We start from the raw sequence: 14,628 nt of genomic DNA on the forward strand, positions 1-14,628 counted from the left end.
GCTTCCTCACCCTTCCAGAGCCTGCTCGGTGAGGGCCACCTCCTCCAGGAAGCCTTCCCCGGACACTGTCTCTCCTGCACCCTCTGCAAGCTAATTGAGTTAGAGAGGTGAGGGTTTGACATCCTGGGTCCAGCCCTCCCATGTCTAGATGGGGGTCAGGCCTGGAGGAGTGAAAGTGAGTCCAGTCGGCAGGACCATGTGCCCAAAGGAGGCCCAGAGTGGTCACCTGGCAGGCCCAGTCACACAGCAATCACGGGGTAGGCAGGCTTTCTGGGGGGTGCCGACAGCATGTCTTTTGGTCGCGGTAGGAGTTACCTGGCTCTGTCTCTGTGGAATCACATGCAGCGTGCCCTTTGGTACAGCTGTTCAGTAAGATAAATCCCGTGGGAGGGCCCGGTGTCACACCCAGCCCGTCCCTCCCCCCATTCTTCAGCCCCTCCTTGGCTCTGTGCTGGAGCCTGCCCATGACCCTGGGGAAGGCACAGGTGACTCAGGGAATGGAGGGGGGCCCTGACCCCGGCAAAGGGCTTGGGAGCCTTTCCCACCAGGTCACAGGGGGGCCTCTGGGGGTGGGAGGATAGGTTGGGGGATGCTGCTGTCAGGCCCCCACCCCCATCCCTGACCAAGGCTTCTGAGCCCGGGAATGCCTGGGTCATTTTGGCATTTCAAAGAGCGTGGGGCTGCTGCCCAGGCTGGAGGCTGGAGTCTGGGGACAGTGGGACGCGTGGGGGTGCCCCTGGAATCCCCAAGGATTGCTGCCCTGCCTGCACCCACAGCTAGTACCCAGCACATCATCGGCACCCGCGGTGCCTCGGCGGAATTGTACGCTGAGCGCTGGGCTGCTTCGCTCGAAGTTACCCTTGATGTCCCTCCAAGCAGCGGGGACAGAGCTGCCCGGGGGCCTCAGGCCCACCTCTCAGCTCTCTCGGCCCTCTACCCCGGCAGTGGGAAGGGGAGAGGGGTAGGGGTGTCACAGCCACCCCACAGGGCAGGGCCGCCTCTCCCCTCATCCCCAGGGCGGGAACCCCCCTCAGGCCAGTGCCCAGTGGGAGGGCCCAGGCTCTGCGGCGGGGCCTGAGGGTGGGTGTAACACACGCTCACTGATGACCGCGAGAGTGTGCAGAACACACATGGGAGGGAGGTAATGCGATCATAGGGAGCTGAACTGTTTGGCTGGTTTCCTTCCAGTTTTTTCCGTCCCCACGTAATTCTAGTGGAGGCCAGACTGTCGGTACAACATTATATTCTGAGGTTGTCCAGTTCACGCTTCTGGTTTAGCAAGTTTCCCTGTTTTTGTTTTTTGTGTGTTTTCCATACGATGGGACTTTCTGTTAAACAGCTGTATTGGAACATAGCTCACATACCGCACAGTCCAGCCCTTAGCATGGGCCGCTCAGCGGCAGCCGGTATCCGCGTAGACACGTGCACCTCACACGTCCACTCTAGAGCATTTCCAACACCTCAGCAAGAGCCGGGTGCCCTGGATGCTGCCCCAGCCCCGGCCCCTCGGGTCCCCCTCCTGTCTCCATGGACTTCCCTTCTCCGCACAGCGCACGTGAATGGGGTCCGACAGCCTGGGTGGGGTTTCCAAGGCTGCTCGTGTGTCAGCGTGGCCCGTCTTGCATTACATTCCGTCGCAGGACTGTTCCAGTACTTAGTAAGCTGATTATTGTTGGACAGAGCACCGCTTTCTAGTTTTGTACTACAATAAACAACACAGTGATGAACATCTTTTTTTTTTTTTTTGCATTTCTAGTTTTTCTTAAGATTTCTTCATTGAAATGTGCATGCTCAGTCAACAAGTATAAACCTTTTAAGAGTCTTGACACTTACAAGGTGCTTTCTGGAAAGGTCACCCTAATTTCCACTCTTACCCGCAGAGCACGGTGCCCCCGCCCCACTGGGAGTGTAGTCTTTATGAACTCCGTGCTGGTCTGCAGCTGAGAACGTGGGGCCTCACTCGCTCCCGTGACTCCCTTCGCCCTTGATGCCGGTCCTTCTGACAGTTGAGTGGACCGCAGCGCCTGCGTTAGTTACTTCCCACGCGCTGCCTGCTTACACGCGGGTGGGGTCTTCATGGGGTGGGGTCTTCATGGTCTTCAGCTCCATCTGTGCGTATGGGTCCCATGATGAAGCTGTTGGCATTTAGTCTGCGGGCATCTTGTACATATTGTCTTGGGTGGTGATCGTATTATTGATACCCACATCCTCTGAATATGTGGACGGAGACTATGACACTCTTCGGGACCCTGTGGCGCTATAAATATTAGGGACAGGGCCCCACCTGACCCACTGCCAGTGGTTCAAACCACTTGTCCGTGTTTCCCGCAAGGTTATTCCAGATCTTCTACCCTCTCCTGGGCTCCCCACACATGTGTGCTGGGCCATTGGCCACCCCTAGCAGGTGGCAGAGCCAGACTCGGACCCGGGCTGCCCGGGTTCCTGGCGCCTGTTCCTTCCCCAGCGTCAGCCTCTCCCAGAGTGTGGACGTCAGTGTGTGTGCTGTTTTAGCACTGTGCCCCATGTGATACCTGATGGCCGAAAGTGGGGTGCATCTCAGGCTCCGGTGGGCTGAGCTGTTGCTGCTGCAGGTGTGTGGACCTAGCCTGACCTGCTTCCTGGCCACCGCGGCATCACCCCTGCACCCTGGGGGGCCGGAGGGGGAGACCTGACCCCAACCCTGCTGCCTGCCCTCAGCACGCACTGTGCCGAGCAAGAGAACATTCCAGTACGTCAGGGACTCAGTGAGACATCGTCTGTGAAGTGTCCCCCAGCTCAGGGCTGGCCCCGTGGTAAATACTGGGGGCTGGGGGCTTCGTTATTGTCACCAGGTGATCAGCGGGCTCCCCCGGATGGTGACCCCATGTGCCCCGTGTGCTCCTGATAGTTGACGCTGGACCAAATACGGCATGTGGGGGTTTGGTGCCCGTGAATGGAGCCCCTGCAGTGCGCTCCACTTTATCACCAGGAAGGGACCGAGTAATTATGAAGAACAGGAGAAAAACGGGGCTGGATTTTCCTCCTCGTCAGTGGTGGAGGATAAAGAGCCTCCCAGGAAGATTAATGCTTTTGTTTTCGCCTCCTCGGCGAGTTCCCTGGCGTGGCGGAGTCGGCGGGCTCTGCAAAGCTCTGAGCATCCCCCTCGCGAGGCGGCAGCTGCGGGCGGGCAGAGCTGAGCCCGACTCCTCAGAGGGGAGCCGCCGTCGCCGCGCCACCACCTGAACTTGGCCCGGAGCGTGCCGGCGCCCCGCTGGGCCGGCAGTGGGCTCTTGGGGGCAGCAGGTGGCAGATGGCAGGACCTGAAAAAGAAGGAACAGGATCCAGACCTCTGGCTGAAGGCTGAGGGTGCCCATCCTCACGGTTACACTGCCCGTTCCAGCTGACCTGTCTGGGGAGCAGGCACTGGAGAAGGGCTGTGGGGGCTGGCCGATCGGACTGAGCTCTGTGGCGAGGACCCCGTGCAGGTAGGAAGCCTGGCCAGGCTCTTCGGAGGGCCGATGGGGAGGCTGCAGGGGCCATGCTGGGTTGCAGGTGGGTGGGCTTGCAGGGAGCTGGGAAAGATTGGCCAGGTGAGACTCCCTGAGGCACCCGTCACCCCCCCAAGCTTTGTCCCCCACCAGATGCTTGTCCCACTCCGAGCTTCCCTCTCCTCGGATCCCGCGCAGGAGAGCGGCTCAGGCCCCCTTCCCCCGCCAGCAGGAGCCATCAGGCTGTGCTGCGTCTGTGTGTGGCGGGCACAGTGCCATCTTGATGCCGGCCGCCAGCAGCGCCTGCCTGTCCGCCCATGAAATGTGTTCCGTGGTGACGGTGGAGCCTTTCCTCCCCCTTCTTTAGTTACTCCTAAATATCGTCTTCTCGGTGTCTTCCCCGATCCTGCATGTCTCGGGTGTCTGTCTCGGGGACCCTGCTCCATGCTGGGGTGCAGGTGGAAGAGTCTCATGGGTCTGCTGGGCACTGAGGAGGGGCTGTCTGCACCCCCACATTGCCGAGAGGGATGGAAGCCTGGGAGATGGGGGCAGAGGTGGGGGGCCTGGGGCGGTCCTCTGCATGGCGGGCTCCATGGCTGGAAATGCCCCACGGAGAGAGCTGAAAGGTGGCTATGCGGTTGTCTGCCAGGGACAGCGGTGTAACCAGACCAACTAGACCCAGAGTTTGACAAGGGGGTGCTGAGCAAGGGCGAGAGGGGGAGTCCCTGGCTCAGTGCTCACACTCACCCCACCCTTGCCTTATTCTCTGCTAGCAGGAGTGCTTCCCTACACTGGTGGGAGTGGGAGTGGCGGGGGCGGGGATGGGCCCTGCCCTCCTTAACCCTTGCAGTGCTGCTGTAGGAGCCCCACCTGCCTGGTGCAGCCCAGCTGTCTCCATGGTAACGAGAAGCCCAGGGTCCCTCTGGGACCACTAATTAATTCCTCCCTCTCTCCCTCCCCTGCCTGCCTTCTCTTCTCTCTTCCTTAACCCACCCCTCACCTACAGACCCTCTGAACACTCACTGTGTGCCCTGTCCCGGGCTGGTGGTGGCTGGGCTCCCTGCTTGAACCCCCCACCACCCAGGAGCCCTGGTGGGAGGGGGACCACGGAGGCAGCTTCCACCCTGGGTCAGGCAGCCCCTAAACATGTCTCCATTTCAAATAAACCATCCCCTAGGGCTACAGGACATCGGTCTTCCTTTGGGCGCTCCATTTTACCCTCTTTAGCGGATATGACTTTTATCGCTGGGAGACAATAAACCACATGTTCTGAAGAAATAAAGGCATTTCCTCAGGACAGAAACAGGTCAACTTGCCAAGGCCCCAACTTCTCTCTCTCTCTTTTTGTGATTTGATGAATGTCTTTATTTAAAAAAACATATTCGGAAGGAATACCTGTTTATCATAAAATAAACTGAAAAAGCATCCATAATGAACGCCATCACCCAGACTAACTATTGTTAGGATTTAGAATTCACCGTTTTAGATTGTGTGTACACGTGCACAGATAAACACACACGCACACACACACAGATACACACGCCCACATACACACACGGATACACACGGACACACAGATACAGACACACAGACATAGACACAGATATACACATATACATACGGATATGGACACACAGACATATACACATACACATACCTACACACACAGGCACACACGGACACACAGATACAGACACACACAGACACAGATATACACACGTACATACACACACATGGATACACATAGACACACAGACACACAGACACACAGACACAGGAGTGCACGGACGTGCTGTCAGCCTGACGCCATGCCCTGCTTGTGCATCTGACAACGAATCAGAGCCTGGGTCCTGACCCTTCCCATTGGTCTGTAACAGCGTCTACACTGGCGAGCCGCGGTCCCTGGTCTTCTGGGTTTGAGGGGCTGGGACAAGGGCATGGAGCAGTCGTCTTTGCTGCGGGGGCTTCTTAGCGACATCATGTGCTCTAGGGACCACTTAGGAACATAGGACAGCATTTCCGTGTGGGGTCTGCTCTGGGACCTGGGGGACCGGGGAGGACGAGGCGACACGCCCTAGAGAGAGCTCAATGGTGGGAGAAGGGGAGAGAGAGAGAGAGCGCCTGCCAGCCTGGCAACACGGCAGAGACCCCACGCCGAGAGTGAACACATGGGGTCAGCAATGGGGACAGCGGCAGGGCTGAGGTCAGGGGCTCTGGGGAGGGGGCTGCCGATCGCACAGTGCTTCGCCTGCAGGGCCCTGCTCCTCTCCAGGGGGTCGTAGGCCGCGGCAGCAGACGCTCCCCGCGGCAGCGGCACAGCTCCCGCTGAAGGCTCTGGTCAGCTGCAGGGTACGTGTCATCATCTCGGCGCGTGCTGGTGATGAGGTCTTTTCGGATCTGGATTCAACAGGGAAACTAAGCTTTGATCGGGGCCGGTGGAGGCACGTGAGCGGCCCCCAGGAGCTGGCCGGCCTGGGCGGGGGGCTGCGGCAGTGGCACTTGCCCAGCCCTCCACAGCCTGGCGTCCAGCGGAGCACATGGAAAGCAGCGGGGGACACAGCCTGTTGTCCAGGGAGCAGAAGGGACCCCAGATGAGGGGACGCCTGCCTCCCATGTGCCGGGCATGTCCCTCTGTGCTGCCCATGGCCGGGTACGGGGTGGGGGGGGGGGTGGGAGTTTCTGGAGCCCGGACACCCTGCCCCAAGTCCCTGGTGCTGGCTGCGCCCTGCGTGTCAGTGGTGCGACGTGCTCCAGTCTGTCCGCGCTGACTTGGTCCTGAATAAGGCGCAGCCCTTGCTCTAGGTGCCTGGAGCCCGCGTCCCTGCGTTCTTAATGAGCCTGTTCTGTCTTACTAAAGACGACAGCCACTTGTCAGAGGCACAGACATCTTTTTAAAACCACGCACTGCAGAAGCTCATGAGCTTTTAATATTCTCTAGAAATCTGAGCCATCTTGAGACCCACCTGGTGCGGGGCTGGGCCATCTGCCCGGGGGGGGGGGTGCTGGGGGGCTGCACAGACCACACCCCAGCTGCTGATGCTCCAGGCTTGTAGTGCATGGGGATGGGGAGGAGAGGCTCTGAAAGGGCAGGGGCTGCAGCAGCCTTTGGATGACGTGGAATGTCCGGTCGCTGTGGCCACCGGGAGAGAGGGCGGGAGTGACCATGGGGCCCGATATAAGGAGCGAGGGTGCTTTGACTTTGGACTCTATAGTGGGTCTTAGTGTGCTGGAGCCGCTGCAGCCATTCTGGGCCCTGCGTGTGAAGCCCCAGGTAGCGTCCTTCCTGTGCTAGGGTCTGCAAGTTCGCCATCCAGGTGCCGGCCCGGCCCCTTCAGTTCCTGGCGAGGGCCTGCTGCCTGCACCGCAGATGTCCACCTTCTCCCTGTGTCCGTCGTGGCGGAGACAGAGCTCTGGTGGCCCATCTTACAGGACACTGACGTCCTTATAGGACTTCCCAGGGCCCCACGTGTCAGGACTCCAGTCCTTTCTAAGGCTGAAGGATAGTCCGCTGTGTGGCCGGACCACAGTTTGTTTACCCGCTCATCCCCTGGGGGCCATTTGGGGCCGTTTGCACCCTGGAGCCACTGTGAAAATGGCTGACTTGGACACTCACGTCCCAGTTGTGCAGACCGCTGTTTTTGCCGGGCTCTTGTCTCCATTTGTTTCCCAGCCAGGAGTGGAACCGCTGGGTCCGGTTGTAACTGCGTCTCTTTCCCAGGTGCTGGTGGCCACGCCCGCATTCCCTCCAGCAGGTGCACAGGGGCCTGCTTTCCCCACGTCCTCGCCGACATGCACTGTCCCTTGGGTCTTGCTTTGATTACGGCCACCCTAATGGGCATGGAGGGGCGTCTCATGGCGGTTTGGACTTGCCCTTCCTCTGTGACGGTGACGTCTGGCATCTCGTATGTGCTCCTTGACCCCTTGTGTATCTTCTTTGGAAAAATGTCTATTCGAGTTCTTTGCCCACTTTCTAGGTGGACTGTTTGTCTCTGTTGTTGAGCGGTAAGAATTCTCTCTATGCTCTGGATGCTAAGCCCTGGTTGGGTCTAGGATTTCACATGTCTGCTCCCGCTCTCCAGGCTGTCTTCCCACTTTTATTTTTGTTTCTGCTGTTCCTGCTTTTGGTGTCCCAACCGGGAACGCGCTGCCAAACCTGGGCTGGTGGATGCAGCCCGCGCTTTCTCCTAAGAGATTCAAAGTTTCAGCTCGTACTTTTTGTCATCAATCCGCTTTGTGGGTCTTGCTGGCTTGTCACACACACAGAGGCGTGCACAAATCCTACGTGTGCAGTGTGGTCAGTGTCCACAACACGGACAGGCTTGTGCAACCAGCACTCAGATCAAGACAGAGAACGTGCCCAGCCCCCGGGACACCCCCCCCCGCCCCCCCTGACTCCAGTGAAGGGGACGCGTCTGCTTGGCTCTGCACTTTGTGCGAATGGAATCTGTGCTCTCCGGGGTCTGCCTCTTTCCTCCCTCCTGGGTGTCTCGGGGTCTCCCCATGGGTGGTCTGGGGCCTGGGCTGGGGCACGGGGAGGCTGGGGACAGCACCCTGGAGCCGGGACCACCAGGCCCGGGGCTGGGAGGCCACCAAGGGCCACACTCCTGGGCTCCAGTCCTGCTCCGCCAGCCTGTGCTGTGTGACCTTTCTCAGCTCCCTCCACCTTTCTGTGCACCGTGTGGAACATGAGGGTACTAATGTAGCTCGTAGGGCCTCTGGAGGCTGAAGACAGGGTGGCATGTGAAAGGGCCTTGGCTCGAGCTGCGGAAATGGTGGTGGAGTTGCCGTTTCCTTGGGGGGCTCCGGGCATTTGCCAGGTCTGGGTGGGAGTGGTTCCCCGATGGCGGCAGACCGAGGACGCAGGGCCGGCCCCTCCCAGCGGCCTGGGGCTGCATCTTCCCTCTGTGTTAATTCTCCTCCATGTGGTTGGGATTTCAAGCCTGTTGTCTTAGAAACCATCCCCACGGTTTTCTCTCTCCTCCTACTCAGGTGTAGACACCCCGTGTAGACGCCAGGGTCTGTGTTCCCTCAGGGCGTGCTTTCTCCTCCAAGTGGCTGTCCCAGAACTCCTGCTGTTTGAGTCGTGGGGGTGTCCCCCACCAGTGGGAAGGGGGCCTGGGTGAGGCATGCACAAGGACAGGTCAGAAGTTGCAATGTTTAAAGTCGCCGAAATGACCACTTTGCCCTCCTTCTGCCTGGGCCGGCACTGCCCTGTAACCTGCTACCGGGGAGATCCCCACAACTAGCGGTTCCTGAAGTGGCCCCAGCTAGGCCCGGCCCCCGAGAGCCTCCCTGTCCAGTGAGGAGCCCAGATGAGGGACGTGTGCCCGGGAGGCTTTCCGGAGGAGGCGGCATTTGAGCTGTGATAGAGAACGTGGAGGCCCCGGGCAGACGGAGCGGGGCAGGTGCTCCCGGCGGAGGGAACGGGAGGAGGGCCTCTGGAGCAGGCGGGAGGACTGCAGACATAGCATCCTCGCGCTCCCCGGGAAGAATCCCTTCGTCCGGATGCATTGTGGCCATGCCACGGGGCACATCACGCGGGACGGGAGCGTGTTTGGGATCCCCCCTCCCCACCACGGGGTCACCTGGGGGCAGGTGTTCACCGATGGCTCGGTGGTGAGGGGAGGATCGTGAGAGGCGTGTGTGCATTTTGCCCCCACTTGTGCTCATCCGGGACGTGGCGGTACTAACACGCTCGGGAAGCGGGGGTCGGATCTTCCCATTTCCGGGAAGAGTGAACGCCAGCCGCCGCCACCTTACCCCGAGGCTGACAGTAGTGGCATGGACGGTGCTGAGTGCGGTAGTTCTGCGAGGTTCTTCTGTGCCGCCCAGAACTGCACCACACCAGCCAGTGGCATTAGTTCACGTAACGTCCGTGTTAGTCTTTGCGCCTAATTTAACAAATGCTAAGGATTCTAAAAACAGTAAATGCTAATTGAGAAATCTGAGCAATACGGAGATGTGTAAGACGGCCCATCCCTCCGGTGCCTCACCTGGGGAGATCAGGTTAGCTTTGGCCTCCTTCTGCCCTCCCTGCTGCCCCCGCTCCCTGGTTCAGAGACAGACGGGACCCGGCCCCCTGCCCCGTGAGGGAGCAGACCCATCAACCACTGAGTGGAGGAGCTGGGTGACACCCCTGCTCGCCCGGAGGTCGTGCGGTGCTTCTGCGTCTCTGCTCCCAGATGTGGCCCCCGGCGCACGTGGCCCCAGCACACATGGCCCCGGCACATGTGGCCCGCTTCCACAACCAGTACCCTGGGCAGTCTGGGAGCACCCAGCGGACGCAGGCTCTCTCGGGTGCTGTCCGAGCCCCTGATGGATACGGGACGTGGCACACACTCAGTATCCCCCGAGAACCCCGCATGTGGGTGTGCTGTGCCCGCCGGCCAAGTGTGGCTGCTTCCGTGGCCCCTTTAGCTTTGGCAGCAACACCTCTGCTTTGCTGTCTTCACAGGCAGGAGAAAAACACTACCACCCGCTGTGTGCGCTATGCGTCCGCTGCGGCCGGATGTTTGCGGAAGGCGAGGAGATGTATCTTCAAGGTAAGGACAAAATGCCACTGCCCAGTCCCCTCGGGCAAGACAGGGACATCCCCTGGGCCTGTCCCACATGCTGGGTGGGACCTGGTGGGTGGCCTGTGTCACCTCGCTCGTTGGGAAGCCCCCCACCCAGCCCCGTGGCAGCACGTGGGACACAGAGTCATGGGACCTGGTGACGGCCTGGACATGGAGGTGGGCCCAGGGCCGCTCGGCACCCCCCCAAGACGAGGGGTTGGGTATAGAGCCCCCATCTCTTCAGCCACTGTTCTATTCAATGAGCCGTCTGTGTGCAGGGAGCCGGAGGCGGGCCGAGCAGGGCTAGCAGATGGGAGAGCCACACACCGGCTGTTTCATGACCTCATGGCACAGTCGTCTTGGGGCTGTGTGTCACACAGGCCTGCCTTTCTGAGCCCAGCCTCGTGGGGTGACATCAGCTAGGCCGGCCTTGTCCCCGGTGTCCCTTCTTGTTCCTTGAGTCTCTGCTCGAGAGCCCATGAAAGGAGTCCTTTGCACCCCTCCTTCTGTCGCTGGGATGTCTGGGTGGGAGGGGGCCCCCCATGGCATCACCCCCACTGTAAATAGTGCTTTCAAGCCTTTCTGACTCCCTGCACAATGGCGCTAGAGCCGCAGCATGGGGACAGGAACCCGCCATCAAGGGAGACCCAGTCTCTGGGAACAAAGATGTTCTTCATGGCTCTGGGCTGTGGCTGGCACCCCGTTTCTAAGCAGGTCCTGCGGTGACTTTCTGTGGAATATGGAAGCCAGTCTCATCCCCTCTCCCAGCCTCAGATTTCCCAGCCGATATGCCAAGGGGTGGACCCGGGTCGGAGGTTTTCAACTCCGCACCGTGGAGCACTGCCCAGGGCTTCGGGGGTGGGGGGTCTGGCCCCGCCCGGCCTGGACACCCTGAGACCTGCCTGGTCCACCTGGATGCTGGGACTCCGTGGAGGTGTCGACAGGCGAATCCCATACAGCTGAAGCTCTGAAGAGCAGGGGTCCCAGTGAGCCTCACGGCCTTCGAGGACGTGGGGCAGCCCCCTCCCCACTACCACCAGCACCACCAACCATGGGGCACACCTTCCAGTAAATACAGGGGAGGAGCTGTGACTGCTCGTCATGATCAGGGAGACCCAGATGAAAGTCTTCTTTCCCCCATGGGGTTGACAAGGACTAAAGGGAAGGTCGCATCCCCTTTGTGAGGAATCAAGGAAATGGGCCTCTTCCCTGACCGGTGTGGCAAAAACTGGGAAATTACCGGTGTGCATCGAGAGCCTTGAAAATGCCCGCGCCCTTGGAGCCAAGACTCCATTTCTAGGAAGTCCTTCAGTGAGCGGGGTGTGCTAGGACTTGTGTGCCCCGGAACCCCAGCGTGACTCCAGAAATGGAACGCCACAGCCAGCAGGCGAGGGACGGGTAAATCCCCCTCCCTGCATGCGGGGCGATGGGACCCAGCCCTCACGGCTGTGCTTCTGGTATTTAATTGTGTGGGGGAAATGTTCTAGACACTTTGAACAAAACTCGTAGGACATCAAACGAGGTTTGTACAACCTTATCCACATTCTCTGAAAAATGCACGGATCGCTGGAAAGCGGCCCGAGCAGAGTGGCTAGGAGGTTAGCAGTGGTTTTAATTTTCTTATTTACACTTTGTTGGGTGCCTTTAATTTTTAGTAAGGAATATCAGTGATGTACCTATTACTTCAGTAATCAGAGTTGTCTAAAATGCATGTTTTACACACACACACACACACACACCCCTTAATCATGGTCTCCCAGGAGCTCCAGGTGATGCAGACAGTTTGCCGGAACGGGGCAGTAATAAAGTCCCCTTCTGGGCGTTAGTTCGTGTGACCGTGAGGGCTTGGCAAGCAAGAAATAGGACGTCACTCTTTCCCTCACACACTCTTTAGTGCCCCTCATGTGCCAGGCCCTGCATGGCTTGTTGGCGGGGGTGCGGGCGCAGAACAGACATGGCCGCTTCTCGATGGGGCACGGACCTAGGCACAGAGCCGCGGCGGCTGAGGGGGCGAGGAGGCCAGGCTGAGATGCAGGGAGGCCCCGGAGGGAGAGCAGGGCCCGGAAAGGTGGGGCTCAGGGAGGGCTGACCTGCGCGGAGCCCACCCCCGCTAGACACACCGCGGTAAGCAGCTAACGCGCAAGCCGCGACGCACCAGGCCCCGTTCCGGCGTGTTACTACCCCGGTTTAACCTCACTGGGTTCTCCCGCCGGCCTGAGGAGCGGGGACGTTCTCGGCCCTGTTTGCAGATGGGAAAAATCCGACACCTGGAGCGCTTGAGTGTGAATTAGGAAAAGGCGGGCACGTGGGGCCCTCGGTGCCCTTGTTATCTTGCTGGTGCTGGATGTGGGCGTGGGTGGTGGGGCCGTGCTGGCTGCTGAAGAAACCGAGGCAGCATAGGGGTCGGGACCCAGGGAGTCAGTGACAGGGTCGGGCTCAGTGCGGGAGGCTCATGCCTGGCCCCCGGCCCCCCGGCCCTGCTCTTCATCCCACAGCCCGGTTCCCACCTGAGGTTCCCCCTCCTGCCTCCCGGGCGAGAGCTCTCGCCCCACAGCTGTTGCTCCCGAGGCTGGTTCCCACCCCAGCTCCGGCCCCAGCCCCAGCGCCAGTGTGTGCGTGGTTGGGCCTGGCTGCTGCCCCCACACCCGTGGGCAGCCTGTCCTCTCTCCCCCGCCTCTGAATGAGAAGCCGCCTGACACCCCTCTTCTGAGAAGCCTCCTCGGGACACCCCGGTGCCCCGGGACCCCGTGCAGGCCCCATGGGGCAGTTGGCTCACGTGAAGTGTTTCCCGTGCTCTGTACACCCCCGCCCCCCAAACTGGGCTGTGAGCCCCTGGTGCCTGGCGGCGATCAGCTTGCCCCGGGCCCAGCACCCACTCCAGCACAGAGCGCCCACGTGCGGACTGCCAGCCCCCCGCTTCTGACTGCCTGCGCAGCCCCTGCGTCGTGGGAAGTAACACTGAGCCCTCCCTCTTGGGAATCTGTCTGCAGGCTCCTCCATCTGGCACCCAGCGTGCCGACAAGCCGCCAGGACTGAAGACAGAAACAAGGTTGGTGGAACTTACTACTTGCTCCAGTGTGTTCTTCGGCGCCCGTGTGCGGCCACCCGCGGCTGTCGGCTCGCAGGCCAGTTGCACGGGCCAGGTGGCATGAGGCCTGGGGGTGCTGAGGACGGTGCGAGCTGGGCCGGGGGCATCTCAGGGCCTCCCTGTCCTGGCCCGCTGACCTGTCCATGGGTCCACAGGGCATGAGGGCTACAAAAGTTTGGGGACAGCTGTGACAGACCGTCCACGCTTGGGACATCAACTGCAAGGTTGAGGGACCCCAAATTGCTCTCAGTCTCAGTCCTTCGTGGGAAGGACTCACAGACTCCCTGAAAACTCTGATAGTCACAGTTGGGGTTTATTACAGGAGAGGATACGCGTGGAATGAGCCAAAGAAAGAGGCGTGTGGCGCAGGGTCTGGCATGTCCAGACACAGAGCTGGTCCTCTGCCCTGGAGACGGGACGCGGGACCTGCCAGCCCATGTGGGACCGCATGCCCAGAGTGTTGCCAAGCCGGGGAGCTTTGTGTCCGGAGATCTTGCTGGGGCTCCATTGCCTGATTGATTGATTGCCCCAGGGTTGATTTCACTGTCCAGGTGGCAAGACCCCAGAGCACCCCAGATCACATGGTCAGTCTCTCCAGGTGGCCGGCCCCGCCCTAGGACTGTTAGGTGTGGATAAACCCCTCCCTGAATGGACACTCTGGCAGTGGACACAGATCACCCCCCAGGGTCAAGGGAGCAGGCCAGACCTCTCTCTGGGCGAGACCAATTTCTCCACCGCTCAGAGGCCCAGCTGGGCACCAGGCACAGGTGAGGAGGGAGGTAGGCACAGGCTTGTCCTCTTGGGACTGACATTCCAGGGAGAGACAGAAATTGACTCCCACACAAGCAAACTTGCACCAAAGGCTGGTGGTGGGAGACCGAGGGCGCCAGGGGAGAGGAGGAGGGAGGCAGGACACATGGTTAGGGAAGGCCTCCAAAGGAACTGGAATCGGAGCTAAGCCTGCAGGATGGGTCTGGGCAGCCCCTGGGGGCAAGGAGCTCCGGGCAGGGTGCTCTGGGCAGGGCGGACAGAGTCCCCTCACCCTTAGCTCCACAGCGTGGGCACAGCCCTATTGGCAAGCCCAAGCCGGTCCCCCCAGAACCAGCAGGTTTTGGGAAATTCTCGTGGGGCTGGATGGAGACCCCAGGCACTGCAGCTTATGAGCTTCACAGGGATGTTGGCAGGTGGAGGAAACGCTCCCCATAGCAGCCCCCGCAGGAGGGGTGGGCCCCAACCCAGTTCAGCAAACGCTCGATAAGCCTGCGCGGAAGGAAGCCAGCAGAGGGACGTTCCCCCATTTGCCTTAGAAATTGCTTGCAGGGGGTTTGGAACCCCCGCTTCCCATGCATCACTCACGGGTGCCCTCCGTCATTCAGCAGAGCTTCACCAAGCGTCTGGCTGTGCCAGGCCCTGCTCTTGGCCCGGGACACAGAGGTGACGGAGTCCTGCCCCGACATCCTCTAGGCAGAGGGGGCGTGGGGGGGGGGCACACGTGCACATCGCGTCTGACAGCCATGGG

The 14,628-nt window shown here is 60.4% G+C and overlaps 1 protein-coding gene across 20 annotated transcripts in view; it reads left to right on the forward strand.

Moving 5' to 3' along the window:
- The window catches only part of ABLIM2 (actin binding LIM protein family member 2), a 143,853-nt gene that overhangs the window by 65,952 nt on the left and 63,273 nt on the right, over positions 1 to 14,628 (forward strand). For all 20 annotated transcript variants that reach the window (XR_008958419.1, XR_008958429.1, XR_008958418.1 and 17 more), the window contains exons 7-8: positions 9,922 to 10,009; positions 13,012 to 13,070. Coding sequence is in view for 3 of the 20 variants with exons in the window: in XM_044379362.3 (XP_044235297.2) it covers positions 9,922 to 10,009; positions 13,012 to 13,070 (147 nt within the window). In the remaining 17 variants the exon portion in view is untranslated. The remainder of the gene's footprint in view (positions 1 to 9,921; positions 10,010 to 13,011; positions 13,071 to 14,628) is intronic.

Source organism: Ursus arctos, unplaced genomic scaffold (genome assembly GCF_023065955.2).
Source record: "Ursus arctos isolate Adak ecotype North America unplaced genomic scaffold, UrsArc2.0 scaffold_9, whole genome shotgun sequence".
In the NCBI taxonomy this organism is placed as follows: domain Eukaryota; kingdom Metazoa; phylum Chordata; class Mammalia; order Carnivora; family Ursidae; genus Ursus; species Ursus arctos.